Genomic DNA, 15,244 nt, shown 5'->3' on the forward strand with positions numbered 1-15,244 from the left:
CTTCAGAGATGGGTTAAGAAGATGCTAATAGTGAAGTCAAGTTCCTTGGGTTCTTGTTCTTAAGTTAGTGTAGAGGTGATAATGAATCTACAAACCCATTATAACCTATAGAGGCAAATGCTGGGTAGTGACTGAGCTAATGAGATTGAGAATAAAAGTGACTGAAGTGAGGTTTCTGCACGATTGCTGGGCTCACTTTTCCATGACAGAGTTAAGAGCCCAGCAGTGTGGAACCTCGTAGGGAAACCTCTGCTTCTCCTGTCATGATTAGCTTCATTATTTATTTTTCCTCACACTTGTCTGAAGTGATTGAAGTTTATTCTGCCATTCAAGACATCCTGATGAAGATTTATTATTTTTACATTATGCCATGATGCCATTTTTGTTTTTCTTTTGGCGCCACCATTTTCTGGAAGAAGTATTGATTGTTGTCATGATGATTTGATGATGACTGTTAATTCTAGAGATTGTTTCTTTAATGCATTTATGGTTAAAAAGACATTTTTCTGATTTCTTGAGTTTGATTCTTATTTAGCTCTTTGGTTTGACAAATGATAGGGTTAATTCCTGGTTTATGATCCTCACATGGCTCTGGTTTATGTCTTTCTTTTTGTCCTTTACAAAAAAATCTTTACCGTCTGTTGAGACAGAACATCTCCAAATTGAGAGGAGCAAGTCAAAGTGGTTAGGGCATTTAAGATGTCCCTTGGACCCCACTGCCATCCCAGCATTAGTCCTTAACTATGAAGTAGAGGAAGCCGTTAACATTTGAGAGAGGGTCCTTGATTAAAGCACAGGAATACTTACCAGAGTGAGATGATTGTTGAAGTTCAGCTAGCTGCGCCCATGCATACACGCACACATGCAAGTTTGAAGTCGGTTATGTACTGAATTCCTGTCAGAGTGAGCATAAAGCATAGCCACAAAACACTTCCCAATTGGAGGGACAAGGTTAGCGTCATTGGGGATTGGTTGCACAAACACCCAAATATAAAATGTAATTGCAAGTGCTAGAGATTGTCATTTGTCATTGGCATCAAAACAGTAAAGAGAAAAGGAAGACTGTATTTTTTGTTTTAAGTCCAGAAGAAAAGTGGTGAGCTTGCCATTTCCGTATTTTTCTTTATTATATGTAGTTTTTTGTTTTGAAGGACCTTTAATTTCTTTATCAAAATCCTTTTTGTGAGAGAAAGAACCAATTTTTTTTTTCTGAAAATATTTTTTCTGTGTAATTTATTATTTCTTAGCATGTGTCGTTGCTTAGGAACTGTTTCAGAAATTGATGATATGACACCACATTTTAATGTTCTTGATTTTGGGTACTTTTAAATAAAAGAACGCCTGTTTTTACACCATGCTTTTGTCTGTGTCCTTGTTCTCTCATCTGCTGATTCCAGGGACTAGGTATGTGCACGGGTTCAAAAGCATGGTGCATCACAGAGAAATCGTTATACTGGAGGTCAAACATAAAGCATTGTATAGCACACATTAAAGTAAGTTAAATAAAATCTCAGAAGACCCAGGAATACATGGTGGTGAGTTTCTTTACCATTGCCCAAAGACGACGCATACCTGAATGTTCCTTGTCAGTGAGAACCAACAACATGAGAGACCCTTTACAAAACAATACACCATCAAAAAAGATGTAAAAATCTACAAAGGACCCTAAGCACATTTTAAACAATATCTTGGAGTGCAAAATTACATTCATCATAAGTCGAAACAGTGATAGCAAAAAAGTTTTTAAAAAAGGTACATACAAAGTCCAGAGAAAACTTTAAAAGGGACCAAATCATAACAGTATAGCCCACCAAGAAAGAGTTTCAGGGGCAGAGCCAAGACACTGATCCCTCAATTTTGCTGGGACCATCCGGGTATTCTCCAGAAAGTTCTGTTGAAAGTAGTTGGGCATGCTGAGGCACTGGCAAACCTCGCTCAGTAAGTTGATACTGCAGTCCTCACTTTGATATGATGATTGCACTTTCTTCATAATTGGGTGATTTTAGAGAATACGTTAGAGAAGCTGTTAACCTCAATACCATTGAAACAACTGATCTTGTTAAATTGTTTTAGGTGTTTAGGTGATCTTGTAGCTTTACTGAGTGTGGGCTTTCTTTATATTGAAAACCTACAGCACAATAATTATTTTGTGTCAGCTGTTTTATTTATTCTCTTTTGTAGGAATCAAGTCTGTAGAAAGGATCATAAATGGTAAAGGTGGCCTATAAATTGGTTACCAAAATATTAGACAATGTAAGTTGTTATGAAGACTGATTTTAATTCATCTGACTAATTGATCTCAATATAAAATTAATATATTGTATGTGCATTGTCTTCCTGTTTCTAACATTATTTTAAAACATATGTTAATGGACAACCTACTGCATCTGATGATTTATGTGACATTTAAAACAGAGTCCAAGAATGAACCTGTTAAAGAGAGCTGAAGTGCTGTCACTACACTGAGGAAGAGTGATGGTGCCAGTTTTGACATTCCTTTACCTAAGCAGGCTGGAACGCTCATTTTTAGTTCTCCCAGTGGGCTGGCCAGAGCTGAATCAGAGGTCTGAGTCCTGGAGGGCACAACTTGCTAAATCTGTGGCCTAAACCTGTTACAATAAAATATTTAGCAATTAAGCAACTAACATTGTGAAAATATAACACTAAGTACTATGAATTAAATAATAGTTTTTTTCTTATTCTTTGTTTTTTTGTTCTAGGTGCCTCTTCTTGTTCCTTGTCACAGAGTGGTGCTGAGTAATGGCTTGGTGGGCAATTATATGGGAAAAAAAGGCAATCATATCAAGCAGTGGCTTCTGGAGCATGAGAGAGTCTGCCAAGAGAAAAAATGCTAGAACATCTCCAGCAGCTTTTGGACTCAATCACACACACAGAAACTCTCCACTATCAAGAAAAGCTGCTAAATTATTCATAAGCAGCTCCGTTCCTCCTTCAAGCCCAACAGCCATAACTTCACTGGACCTGCTGTAAAACATATTTGAAATGTTGCAAGTTTCGGAAAGACGCGTAGCATTTGCAAAACCTGTAAATATTTGAGTGACATAAAAAAACATTATACAACATTAGAAGAAGAATGTGTGGTCCTGCTACTATATTAAAAACAGGATATATCCTGAGGGACAGTGCTCAGATGCCCTTTCTTGTTTTCTTATTTTACAGCAGAATGAATACAGCAGTCAGAGCCTGTTGTGTGCATTTTGTTCCTGTCTACAGCTCTGTTTTGTTCTATTTTTAATGCCCATGAAAGCAAGAATGGGGTGGGAGGGTTTCGTTTGGAAGGATAGGAGGGGCATGGCAAATATGAGACACAAGTACCCCTTTAAGGAAGCATCTGCTTTGCACAGAAAAGCGGCCAACAATCAGTGCAAAACTAAACGGGATCCTTCCTTTGCAGCCTAATTCTAATACACTGCGCCCTTCTAGTTTGTCTTTTATTTTTATATTCGGTCACACATTTTTGGCTTTGAATTTGTGCCCAATTGTGAATGCCATCACAGTATATCCTAACCTCCTCCTCCTGTTATTTTCCTTGGTAGCCCTTAACGCAGTGTAGCATTGTGAGAAAGGCTTTGTTTCTCGCCTTTTTCCCTTGACTTAAAAAAATATTATGCAATCATTTCGACATCATGTGGAAAAACAGAGAAATTTTGTATGCCATGTTAATTACTCACAGTCAGCCATCGTTCCAAAGTCTCCAGCCTCTCCTTTCTTAAAAAATGTTCTAATTTTTGTTTATGCAAGCACACTTTGAAAGTGGTTAGTTTGTTGAGATTGTTTAAAACCACAGCATATTATATTACCACATAATTCAGGGTGACAGCTGTTTACTTCATACAACAAACAATATTACTGGGAGAAAAGTTTAATGAAATGCAACCATGAGGGAAATTACTAGTTAAACTATATTGGGATATAAATATAAATGTTTAGATTTCTTTTGTTTGTATGTCAATCACGCAAATGTGTTTATGGCTTTCTTGATTGATGCATACATTTAGTTCAGACAAAATGTCTTTGTTATAGTTGAGTCGAAAAGAAAAGCTTTTTTTTTGCTTAATAACTTTCATAGTGTACTTACTGTTCAATGAATAGCAATTGCCCTTTTTTGTGAGATTTTAACAATGTTATTAAATTGAACATTTCTTCTGTTTAGTGGTTTTATTTCAATTAATACACATCAGCCTAATACTTTAAAGGAAACATCTTTTTATATTAGACACCACGGTTCAGCTACACACTTTAATGTAATAAGAACCAATTCAGAAGGATTTCTTCTGCATCGACATAAACGTGAAATACTCGTTACATTACAACAATAGGGGGTCAATGTTATGCGCATCACTTTTTCATTTCTTCCACTTCTCACTTTTTCTTTGATTATTCTGTGCCTCTTGTAAAAGTTTGCATTTGTGCCTCATTTCCAGCTAACAATTTCACTGCTGCTTCAGTGTGCTGTATGTTTTCCAATAGAGGGCAGTGTAGTTTAGTGAAATTATAAACAAGCTGTTCAGTAGTAAACACTGAAGAAAACTACTTCTCGAGGCTTTGTTGTAATTGCAGTCAATCAGTGGAAGCTTTCAAAGAAAAAAAAAATGTGTACAGATATCGAGGTAATTTACGTTTGCATTGTTTTGTTCAGAATATGCCAGTGCACAAGTTTCATTCAGAGCAGATCTGAGGCTTCTTTGCAAATGTGCTTCTGAGTATGTGGGTGCTTTAATATGTTAGTTTGCCTTAATAAAGTTAACATATGCCTTCTTTGTACTATATGAATAATAAAACAATGTCAAGATTTAATTTTTAAATGTTACAGTTCAGCTCTAATTAAAGTAACAAAGATGTGCTTTAATTGGTAATCACTTATGCCTTCCAGGTTTAGCTCCGATTCTGCTCATACTGCACAGCCACCTGTCCCTGTTATGCCAGTTTGGTAAGTTTTACAATGTAGTTTTCTTTAGACTGGTTTGATTTCTGCACTGTACACAGTAAAGCCAAGATAGATGGCACCTTCCCACAAACCTTTAATGGAAGAAGTGAGTCCAGAAATATATTCATTCTTATTTAGTGTACCTTCTCTGTCTAACTGTTGTGCCATTGCAATCCATTCAGTTGTCTCTCTTTGCGAAATGTTGGTTTGAAACGATCTGAAAAGTATATTAATATTGTTCTACATTTTAAACAGTGCAGGTGTCTGTTCTTTGTACTTGCAAGCACGCACACTCACACACACACACACAAACTCCGAACATTACAGAGGCCACTGCAGTAGCCAGACAGGTAGATGAAGAATGGCCCCGTCTTCACTCGCTGATTTCTGAGATTGCTAATGATGCCCAAGCTGCAGTCTAGAGTGAACACTAATGAAGGGTGCTGTGACACTAGAACCTCTAGGGGTTCTATTTAAAACAAGAGGCGAATCCGTACTGCCACTTAGGTGCTCTTGTAGCATCCCCTCTCCCACCATTATTGCTGATTTTCGTTGTGTGATGTCTTACTTCTTTACATTATTTGGAGAGATGAACCTTGATGATGAAATACTTAATTGCTGCTTTGTTGCAGGGAAGCTACTGTGTGGTGTGTGCTTTTTTTATTTTATAATTTTTTTTTTCTTATCTGGGTTAAGCTACCAAATTTCGTTGCATTTTTGCCCATAACACCTGTGGTCATGCCTGTTTTATCTAGTGGATGGATGCTATGTAACATAATGGGTATGATACGAAGACATTTTAAAAAATATACTCTGTCAATTTTTTTAACTTGGTTAAACAAGAGTGCAAGTTCAAAGCTATCAGAAGAGCAAAGTTATTTTAGTGTTTTTTAAATATTTAGCCTGATTTGACTGTCATTCCCAAACACGTCTGAGTCTAGGTCCTTTTCATCTTTCACTTTCTCATTAAATGTCATAACATTGTGCTGGTGTGTTAAGAAAAATCATGCTTAGGAGACTCCCAGTCGGTGTGATCCTTAGCTCGGCGAGATGGGAAAACCAAGGGTTGACCGGGTGAGTGTACTGTCGGTTTTCTGATGCAGAGGTCATGCCCTACTATCAGGAAGGAGTTTTTCAGAAATGAAAGGTGCTATATCATTTTTAATGTTACTGTTATAAATTGCAGCAGGTAATGATCCTTTGAGATTTCTGCTTTCACGTACACATAGAACTATTAAAAAAAAAAAAAAAAGACAATGTAAAAAATGTTTTATATGAGCCTAAACGTTATTTTGTAAGCTTTACTTTCTCTTTTGTCACAATGGGAAGTGCTTGTGATTTTTTTCCCCCCAAAATCCTCCTAAAAAGAGAAAAACAACACCTTTGTTGCCAAGTAAATAGCGTATCATTAAAAAATCTTACTTACAAGGTGATGTGACCTCTACTACACTATCTGCTGCCCCAATTTCAAACTTACTGGTGCACAGCGATAGAGATGGAACAATCTGACTATTCTGAATGCTGTTTTTTGCCCACCCGTGCCCTTCCCCCCTGCTTTCATCCCGATGAATATAAGCTATTGCCATGTAAAACAAGATAAAGTGTTATGCCCAAATTGCTAAAAGAATATGATTTACAAAGATAGTCATGTCCTTTAGGCTCCAAAGTGAGTTTCACTGACCTATCAGATTTCCTCTCCTTCAGCTTCAGTTGCTTTGAACTGCTGACATTGAGACACTGTGCAGCCAGGCACGACAGCTGGCTCTACAGCATCTAATACCAACACATGCTGTTTTAGCCCATTTCCAGAGAGAAAGATAATGAAAGATTCAAAAATAATATTTATTTTGGCGGGACTACCTTTTATAATGAAATGGATGCCCTTGACCATGGAAATAACTGGATTTTCAAGTTAAAAAAATAGATAATAATAAGCGCAACAATGTTCCTTTGTCTGTACTTATAATACGTTTCAAAGCTGCTTATTATTTGCCTTTTTTTTTTCTTTCTCGTGAGTGCAGTTGTGTATATTCTGCTTTGGAGGGCCTTTTTTTTAAATAGCCATTGCAAATATGGTTTAATTTTAAATTCTGGCTGAAGAGATCTGAATATTTCTTATTCAAGATTTGCCCCAATAATCTACATGAGCTGCAAAACTACATGCCATTCTCAAAGCCACTTAATCCACATCAGGGTCACAAAGGACCAGCATCTGCCCTGGCAGCAGTCCATTGCAGGGCCCTCTGACGTGTACACCCACACTTACACAGGGCCAGTTTAGAATAACCAGTTCATCTAACATGCAAGGCTATGTGATGTGAGAGGGAAAGCCATGCAGACACAGTGGGAAGGTTCAGACTCCACATTAAGGTCGGGGATTTGAACCCAGGATAGCAGATCTGTGGGACAGCAGCATTATACACTGCAGCACTTTGTCGCCCCTGTGTAACTGCTCAATAAAATATGACTGATCAGTTCCCCATAATAAATAAAATATTTCTAATTATAACTGTAGTTACTTCAAATGTACAATAAAAAAGTCCCCATTTGATTTCCTTATTTATTTTGCTTCATATTCCAGCTGCTTTAAACCACTGAGAAAAATTCATTATTTCTTTTAGCATACTTAAAAATGCTAGGAGAAAAAGCCTACTTGTTATGTCAAATTTTTGTTTTGGTACAAAAGATTTACATTTTCTATATGCAAGTGACTTTAGTATATACAGTTATTCATTTATTGCCCACATTTTTATATGCAAAAAAATAACATCATTTAAATTACATAATCATGAATTAGCATCAGTTCAAAAAATCTTTATTGTACTCCTTTATACGTTTCATGTGGTCGGTTTATAAATGTTTGGGTGGCGCAAAAATCCACCAAAGGCGGCTTTGGCAAATTGTAAAGATACAAGCACGACTCTGAGCAACCATAATTCCTTCAAGATTGATATAAAACTACCAGATTTGGATGTTTCAAAGAGCAAAGCTGTAGCAGAACTTAGAGCTCAGCCTGAACATCCCTCTGGTTATTCTTAAGTCTCAGTATTGGCAGACTTTGGGCATTGATAGCTACATATCACATTTTTTGCACTGTTCAGTGATTCAGTTGGGTTCTGCAGGAGACAAATAATTTTCTCCAGTTGTATATAAAACTGTTTGGGCTACATTTTAAAAACACCTCCAAATATATTGTAGTAAATATTTTTTTGATTCCTTTTTTATTACATAAGGAATAGTGCTAAGCTTTTTTTTTTGTTTTTGATTTCATCTCTTGAATCTTGGTGTTATATTTTTATTATTATTATACCCTGCAGTATACTGACGTCTTGACCAGCATGCGTTCCTGCCTTTCACCCAATGCTGCTGTGACCTTTAGGTGGGTTTGATAACGGTTGATTGATTAACATTATTGTAAGTGGTAAGTAGTGATGGCAGTATGACTATTAGGGTTAATTGTGCTGTAGCCCCTGTTTAAAATATTTGTACATCATCTTTAGATTAAACATAAATCTTTTCATATTATGTTATTGGGTAATTTATGTCATGTTTCTTCTGCACTAAATGGTTTGAATTGGTTCAGCTTCTAAAATGTCTTGTCTTTAACAGTCATTTCAAGCGTGGAATTAACACTCATTTGTTACCTTTTGCTGTTCCCTGTTTTATCATTCTGGCATGTGGGCTACTTGCTAGTATATTGAAAAGTAATTTAAAGCAAAATGCAGCCAAATGTGCAGCCATTTAGGTTATACGAGGAAGCAAAATAAGAAAATATAGTGCTGGACATAAAAATATTTCCTTTAAGTTTGGCTGTATACTTTGAGATAGAGAACTTTCTACTAACAGATTGAGAATCAACTGTTAGCTCCCCTTGACTGTTCTCAATTCTGTGGGATTCATTTCTCAAGTAGTATTTTCCCTTGAAATTGTTAAATCTTCTTCAGAATTCCACAAAGCAGCAATTAATCAGTCAGCCAGTCTTTCTTATACACAGCCTGCCAAAGTGATCTTCATCACAATTCATAAGATCACAAAGCAAGAAAAATTTATCTCGACGTAATATAATACTTTGGAATCAGAAAAATAGAAGGTCAATATTAAATGCTGCATTGTAAATAGTTTTATAAGGTTGTTTTTGTCATGTGTACAGAATATAGTGAAATTTGTACTTGCATGTGCGAATCAACATTCAACATGTTTCTACTGGGCTACAGAAGAGAGGCAGATACATAATACAAACAGGCAATAAAAACAAAAATGGGAGACAAAATGAAGCTTGAGTGAAGGTCCCAAACCAGAGTGTAAATTCGTAGCAATAGGTCACACCAGAAAGTACTAGAAAAGGGTTTCGAAATGTTCCAATTTTGATTAGTGAGTTTGAGCATCTTACCTGAACATTTTCATAACATATTTATCATACCATTGCAAATATATGTTTTCATATTCAATTTTAATGCTAGTGCTGTAAATAATTCCCTTTGATATGTCATTGTGACCAGAAATACAGGGTTTGAGCTTCATATTTCTAGAACACAAGAAGGCCATCATTGAAAGAGCTTAGATTTTTACACACATTTCTTCTGTGGATTTTGAGTAGCATACAAGCATTTATCTCACCACACAGCTGTTTCTTTGCACTTTCAGAATCAGAATACATATAGCAAGAGCCATTTCACTGTCCTGTATTAACTGTTAAAGGTGGACAGTGGACTCTGCCAAGGTATTCCCTTTTTTAGTACTCTAATGCTGTTGAAAAATTGAACTGGATACAACTCATTATATTTAATTAGTGTGTTTTATTTTGGTCTGTTTTTATTTTAGAATTATTTAGATAATGACTCTTAAGTTGTGGGCTCAGAGCTCATGAGGGGAAATATTCTAAACTGAAAGGGAAGGCAGGTACAACTGACCTCAGTATATCATTAATATTCATGGGGTAGTTCCCAAAGACGGTCAGATTTTGAAATTCTGGGGTGTATGTACGTAAAATAGACATAGACAGGAATTCTGGGAAAATAAATATAAATTCTTGAAGAGTGCCATTGTTTACTACAGTGTATATATTTAAGCTTAGATAAAGTGACCAGGGGCCTCATGTATAAGTGGTGCGTACGCACAGAAATGTTGCGTACGAACGTTTCCACGCACAAATCGCGATGTATAAAACTTAACTTGGCGTAAAGCCACGCACATTTCCATGGTACTTCATACCCTGGCGTACGCAATTTCTCCGCTCGGTTTTGCAGACTGGTGGCACCCAGCGTCAAAGCAGTGCTACTGTTCCTGTGTGGTCACTCTTTCTTTCTTAGATCCACATTCCTGACGCGACTTTATAAATACACTGAAACTAACTGCATATTGTTTATTAGTGTAATGCATCTGATTGTAATTAACCTGCAGCAATATAATGGTCCAGGGAATAGCCATAGTAGTCCAAATACCATAACTGCTTTAGCGTTGTAACTCTCACTGCATCTTCTTCTTTCAGCTGCTCCCGTTAAGGGTTGCCACAGCAGATCATCTTTTTCCATATTACTCTCACAGCACCACTCTGAGTATTTATATCACTGTATTTGAGTGGAGAATCACAGCAGGAGCTGATTGGAAAGAGAATTATCGGTATACAGCATGAAGCAGATGCTGCCTCAGCCATGGAAAAACGCTTCAGAGACTTTCCTGTACGGATTTCGCGGTTTAGAAAAAGTTTCATCCCAAGAACTATAAACGCACTCAATCAGTCCATCAAGTGCTCCTTGTAGAACTGTTTGTACTTATAAGTACAATTACCTCACTGTAAACTTGCACTACAGTTATAATATTGCACAACCTGCACCACTTTATAAAGCACGTATTTGCATATGATGACGATATCATTTTTAAGATGAAATGCAGCAAAATATGTTAGTTATATTATACAGATAAAACTTTAACTTCATTTACATAATCTGTATTGTTAATAATTAAACATGTGAGTACACAATGCCGCAGCGCTAGCTAGTTCAGGGATTGTTCCTGCATTGCGTTGTATTCTTGCTGGTGCTGACGCGACACTGGAAGGATAGGCAGATAGAATAATTAAACATGTACTATGAAGATATTTCAATGTTCCTTTAAAGTTTTGAAGAATCGGCGTTCTAAGCTTACAAATGGCTTCACGTCTATTACAGAGCTGATTGTGTGGCGATTGGGTATTTGGAGAAAGAAAAGTAAGGACAGGAATTGGAGGTTAGTACGTTTGAAAGAGACAGTACTTCTGTAATAAACTAGGCTCACCCGCCTTTTAAGGCAACCGACTTTTATCCTCAATTTGTGTACTCTCCATGTGTACATCAGGCATGCAAGTGTAGGGAATGAGAACATCAAAGTGCCCATTCATAACATCTCCCGAAAACCTAAGTTTTTTTATCCCCTTGAGTGCCTGTCCAAACTTGGAGTGTAGGACTCCATAGTAATATACTTGAAACTCATAGGGGAACAACTCTCCCGCTGCCATTAGCTCAGAAATGGTACCATAAGTTTGAGACTTTGACATTTCAGTGAGATACTGAAGCTCATTTGTATAAGAGATTCCTGACGGCATCATTGTAAATGGCTGAAACCTTGACCAATTACTTAAAACATGTCGTACAATGTCAGCCCGAATCTGTACCGCTAGAGACGGAGTTTCATGCACTAAATAAGCTATAGATGAGAATAAGAAAGCATCATCTCCCCTGATATTTACTACGCGGTGAGGCATTTGTACTCCATCAACATTAATTATTTCCAGTGACATAATTTTGTCTATTTTTCCAGCGCATCGCGCACAAAAGCAAGGGAACGATGGGAGCACCAGAACTCTGCTCACATCGCGTCGCTTCGTACCGCAAGCAACAAGTAGTAAGTCTGTGATAAGCGGAATACCGCTACGCTTTGCACTCACGGGATGGAAGGACAATCCCGACCGCTTTTATATAGTAGGATTATTTCATCGAAGGTCGCGCATGACGCAGCAAGCCTCTTGCTTGAGACATGAACAAGCACTGCGCCACCGTGTTCCCATGTTTAATAACATGCTTTCATTCCTATCATCATGAAAAAGATATCACGTATACATGTCAGTATTTTAATTATTCAGAGAGCTGTAATATCATGAATGTAATGGATTATGTGTCCTGTCGGAGAAAGAGAAAGCCCGTTTAAGAAGCAGGTAGTGATTCACACACAGAGCACATAGAAGATCAAATACAGAACAAAGCATTTAACGTGCTACTTTAGTTACAATGGGATTTGAGAAACTAGTAAATTAAACAATTTTAAGATGAAGTTTATGAGGTTCTACTTTAATGGCAAAATAAACTACATGATTAAAGTGGAAATTTCGAGATTAAAGTTGACATTTCGTGCTTTTTTTCCGACCGTGTGCCTATTTTTTTTGTCTGTACCCTAATAAGCTTTCATATGATACTCAGATGGTGGGCTACGACTCGCCTTTTCACGGCGACTTTGATAAGTAATTTCTTTTTTATTTCGGGCACTGTGCGACTTTGTGAACTTGAGCTTTCGAGTTTCTCCGACACTCTGTCACTTGATCAACTTCCTTTTGTTGATTATACCACTGTTTAAACCAACAAATAGTATGTTTTTCCTTTGCCTCCACTTGGTATTCGCTGAATTTCTTTTATTTTCCCCCGTTCTTTTCCCATTGTCTTTTCACAGAAGGTCATTTATATTGATTTGCATAGTCAAAGAGGCACAATTCTGGGAGGAGTTGGGGCAGGACAGAAGGCGCGTGCATGTGCGTTACTTTTCACGCTGATCGGGATTTATGTAGTGGAACAACGTGGAAGTTTGCTTACGTACAGATTCCTGCATCTGGATTTTTCTGTGCGTATGCACATTCCCGCTTTTGTGCTTACGCCATGTTATAGTGTGAGTTCTACGCACGGCATTATACATAAGGCCCCAGTTGTGTGTATGCTTGTAAGAATATGTAGAATGGAAGCTTGGGAATTTAGAGATGAACATGTTTCATGTTTAGCCAAAAGTAACTTAATCAAAAAATCAGCCAGACTATATGAAGATATCAATTGTCCCAAACATTATAAGGAAGGATTTTATTGTGAAAAGGGGCAGGTGGTAAGACCCTATAAATTCAAAGGGTTTCAAAAAGGCACTGGCAGAAAGACATCATAACTGCGAAGACTAGGAGAGAGAGAAACAGCTGCCAAAGAGAAGAAAACTCAGTCTGACTTTGCCACCTACAGATTGCATCTTCACTCCCAAGCTTAATGCTTGGTTTAAGAAACCAAAGACTGCGACAACTAAGGCCATAGCCACCTGAAATGAAGCTTTCTGTGTGACCCTGATTTGAATCATTCAGGTTGTATGTTTTCATATTTAACATTTACACCTGGTTTCTCCTTCACATAAACATTATGGTTGATCTAGTTTGAGTATTGCTTTGTTAAAGTTGTCCTGTTTGTACTGACATTTAGCAATGACCAATGAATTAATAAAATGAAATGTGTTCATTTAGGTTATGTACTGTCTAGGGTAGTTATTAGCCTTTGATTTCTTTTAGACTGTGTAGCCCTTTCAAAGATAGCCATCGAGATATGAAAGCCCAGCGGGAGTAGTGGTTCCTGGCTTTTGCTAGGGTATTCTGAAGTGAAGCCTTTTCAAGGGAATCAATTTGAAGAAGAATCGACACGTAAGTGAATCCTGGCAGGGACGCCTCGTGAGCAGAATGACTTGTAGCCCCTGATAAAGTACTGAAGTTGAGGTAACCAGCCTCGGCCAGTGTGGAGATATTTTTGCTTTATATTTGAGCTTATCAGTGCCAATTGAATGTTGAATAAATAATTTTGCAGGACATATGTGTGAATCAAGGCTTACAGTTTAGGTATTTCCAGTAATAATTTGTCCACCAATAAAAAAAAGAACATTAGTGGTTAAAGTGCCTTTCCTGGATACTTTTAAACTATAAAACAAGTACTCACTCTTGTAATCTTCCCAAACAGCATATTACTGTGTACTCAAGTTTGAATAGTGGTCTCATTTGAGTGTTTAGTGTAGGTTCTCTATTCTTTGCAAACTGTTTTGTTTTAAGTCATTCCAAGAGGAATGCATTTCTGTTAAAGGATCTCATTCATATGTGTGATTATTGAACTCATTGTTTGATGATCAGTAGCTTTGCAGGAGCTATAAACATTTGAGCTGGTGAAAACAAAGCAGTGTTTTCAGATAAAACACTTAGTTCATAAATTGACCTAAATCCTTACCTATATTTTGTGGTAAGGAATGACAAAATGAAAAGATTACAGATAAATGTAGTAAAAATGAAAGTTCTACCTATGGCTGTTGGGACACTGTTTATAAAAATTTTAAGTACACTTTGATTTAGAGAGAGAGAAATAGTAAAGCTCAGGATATTTGTAAGCATAGTGAGGAATGTGACAAAATCTATCTTGAAAGATTGGGAAAAATGGTATAAACACAGAAAGTAAAATAAAGAATCGTAGCGACTAAACCAAATCATAAAATGAACATTAATGTCCAGTAAGCAAAGCAAATGACCTAGCTTTAGAAAGCGCCATTTTGCTTCCTCTAATGCTAGAAAGAGAATAAAAGAGATTTGTTGTTGAGAATTTGTCAACCCAAGGCAAGGATTCTTGGATGTGCATTTTAATTAGGCAGTACGTGATGACATCATATGAGGTGTGATTTCCATATCATGTGACAGACGACAGGCGTAGTAACTGTAAACAATATGGCTGAGGTCAGGAAAAAATCAACACAAAAAGGTGGCACCCACAAAAGAATCCAAAAACCAAAACAGCATCTGAAATTATTAATTCAATGACCAAGATTCCTACATTAGGTACACATGCACAAACTACAGCAGATACAGTAAAAAAATAAACAATTAAAGTAAGCATTTATTACCTCACTTCAGAACACAAGTTGAGAGTATATGTCTGGATTTTCCCTAAGGTTCTCTCTTACTTAGAAACCCCTCAGGAGGTGCTAGAGCCTGTCTTACAGGAAAAATTAGTTTGGACTACCTCATTAGCTCATTTTTAACATGTCAGGAAAAAGTGCAATGAATTTGGTGCATGCACCCAAACATATGAGATGAGTAGTATGCTGTGGTTCAAATAAAGTTGTACAGTTTATGCTGTTGGATTGTAACTACTGTATAGCATAACTATAACGAAGACGTCAACAATTCAAATACATTCTGTAGATGTTTCTTTCCACCATTCTGTCAGAAGCTGAACTCAATGTAGTGCTACCAGTTTACTTGTAACTTAT

General features: G+C 37.0%; 1 protein-coding gene across 1 annotated transcript in view; it reads left to right on the forward strand.

Annotated features, from left to right (window-relative positions):
* The window catches only part of mgmt (O-6-methylguanine-DNA methyltransferase), a 471,555-nt gene extending 467,386 nt beyond the window's left edge, over positions 1-4,169 (forward strand). Inside the window, exon 6 of the mRNA XM_051922992.1 lies at positions 2,721-4,169. Within this exon, the coding sequence (XP_051778952.1) occupies positions 2,721-2,855 (135 nt within the window). The 3' untranslated portion in view covers positions 2,856-4,169. The remainder of the gene's footprint in view (positions 1-2,720) is intronic.
* Positions 4,170-15,244: the final 11,075 nt, after the last annotated feature.

This window comes from Erpetoichthys calabaricus, chromosome 2 (assembly GCF_900747795.2).
Source record: "Erpetoichthys calabaricus chromosome 2, fErpCal1.3, whole genome shotgun sequence".
NCBI classification, from domain to species: domain Eukaryota; kingdom Metazoa; phylum Chordata; class Cladistia; order Polypteriformes; family Polypteridae; genus Erpetoichthys; species Erpetoichthys calabaricus.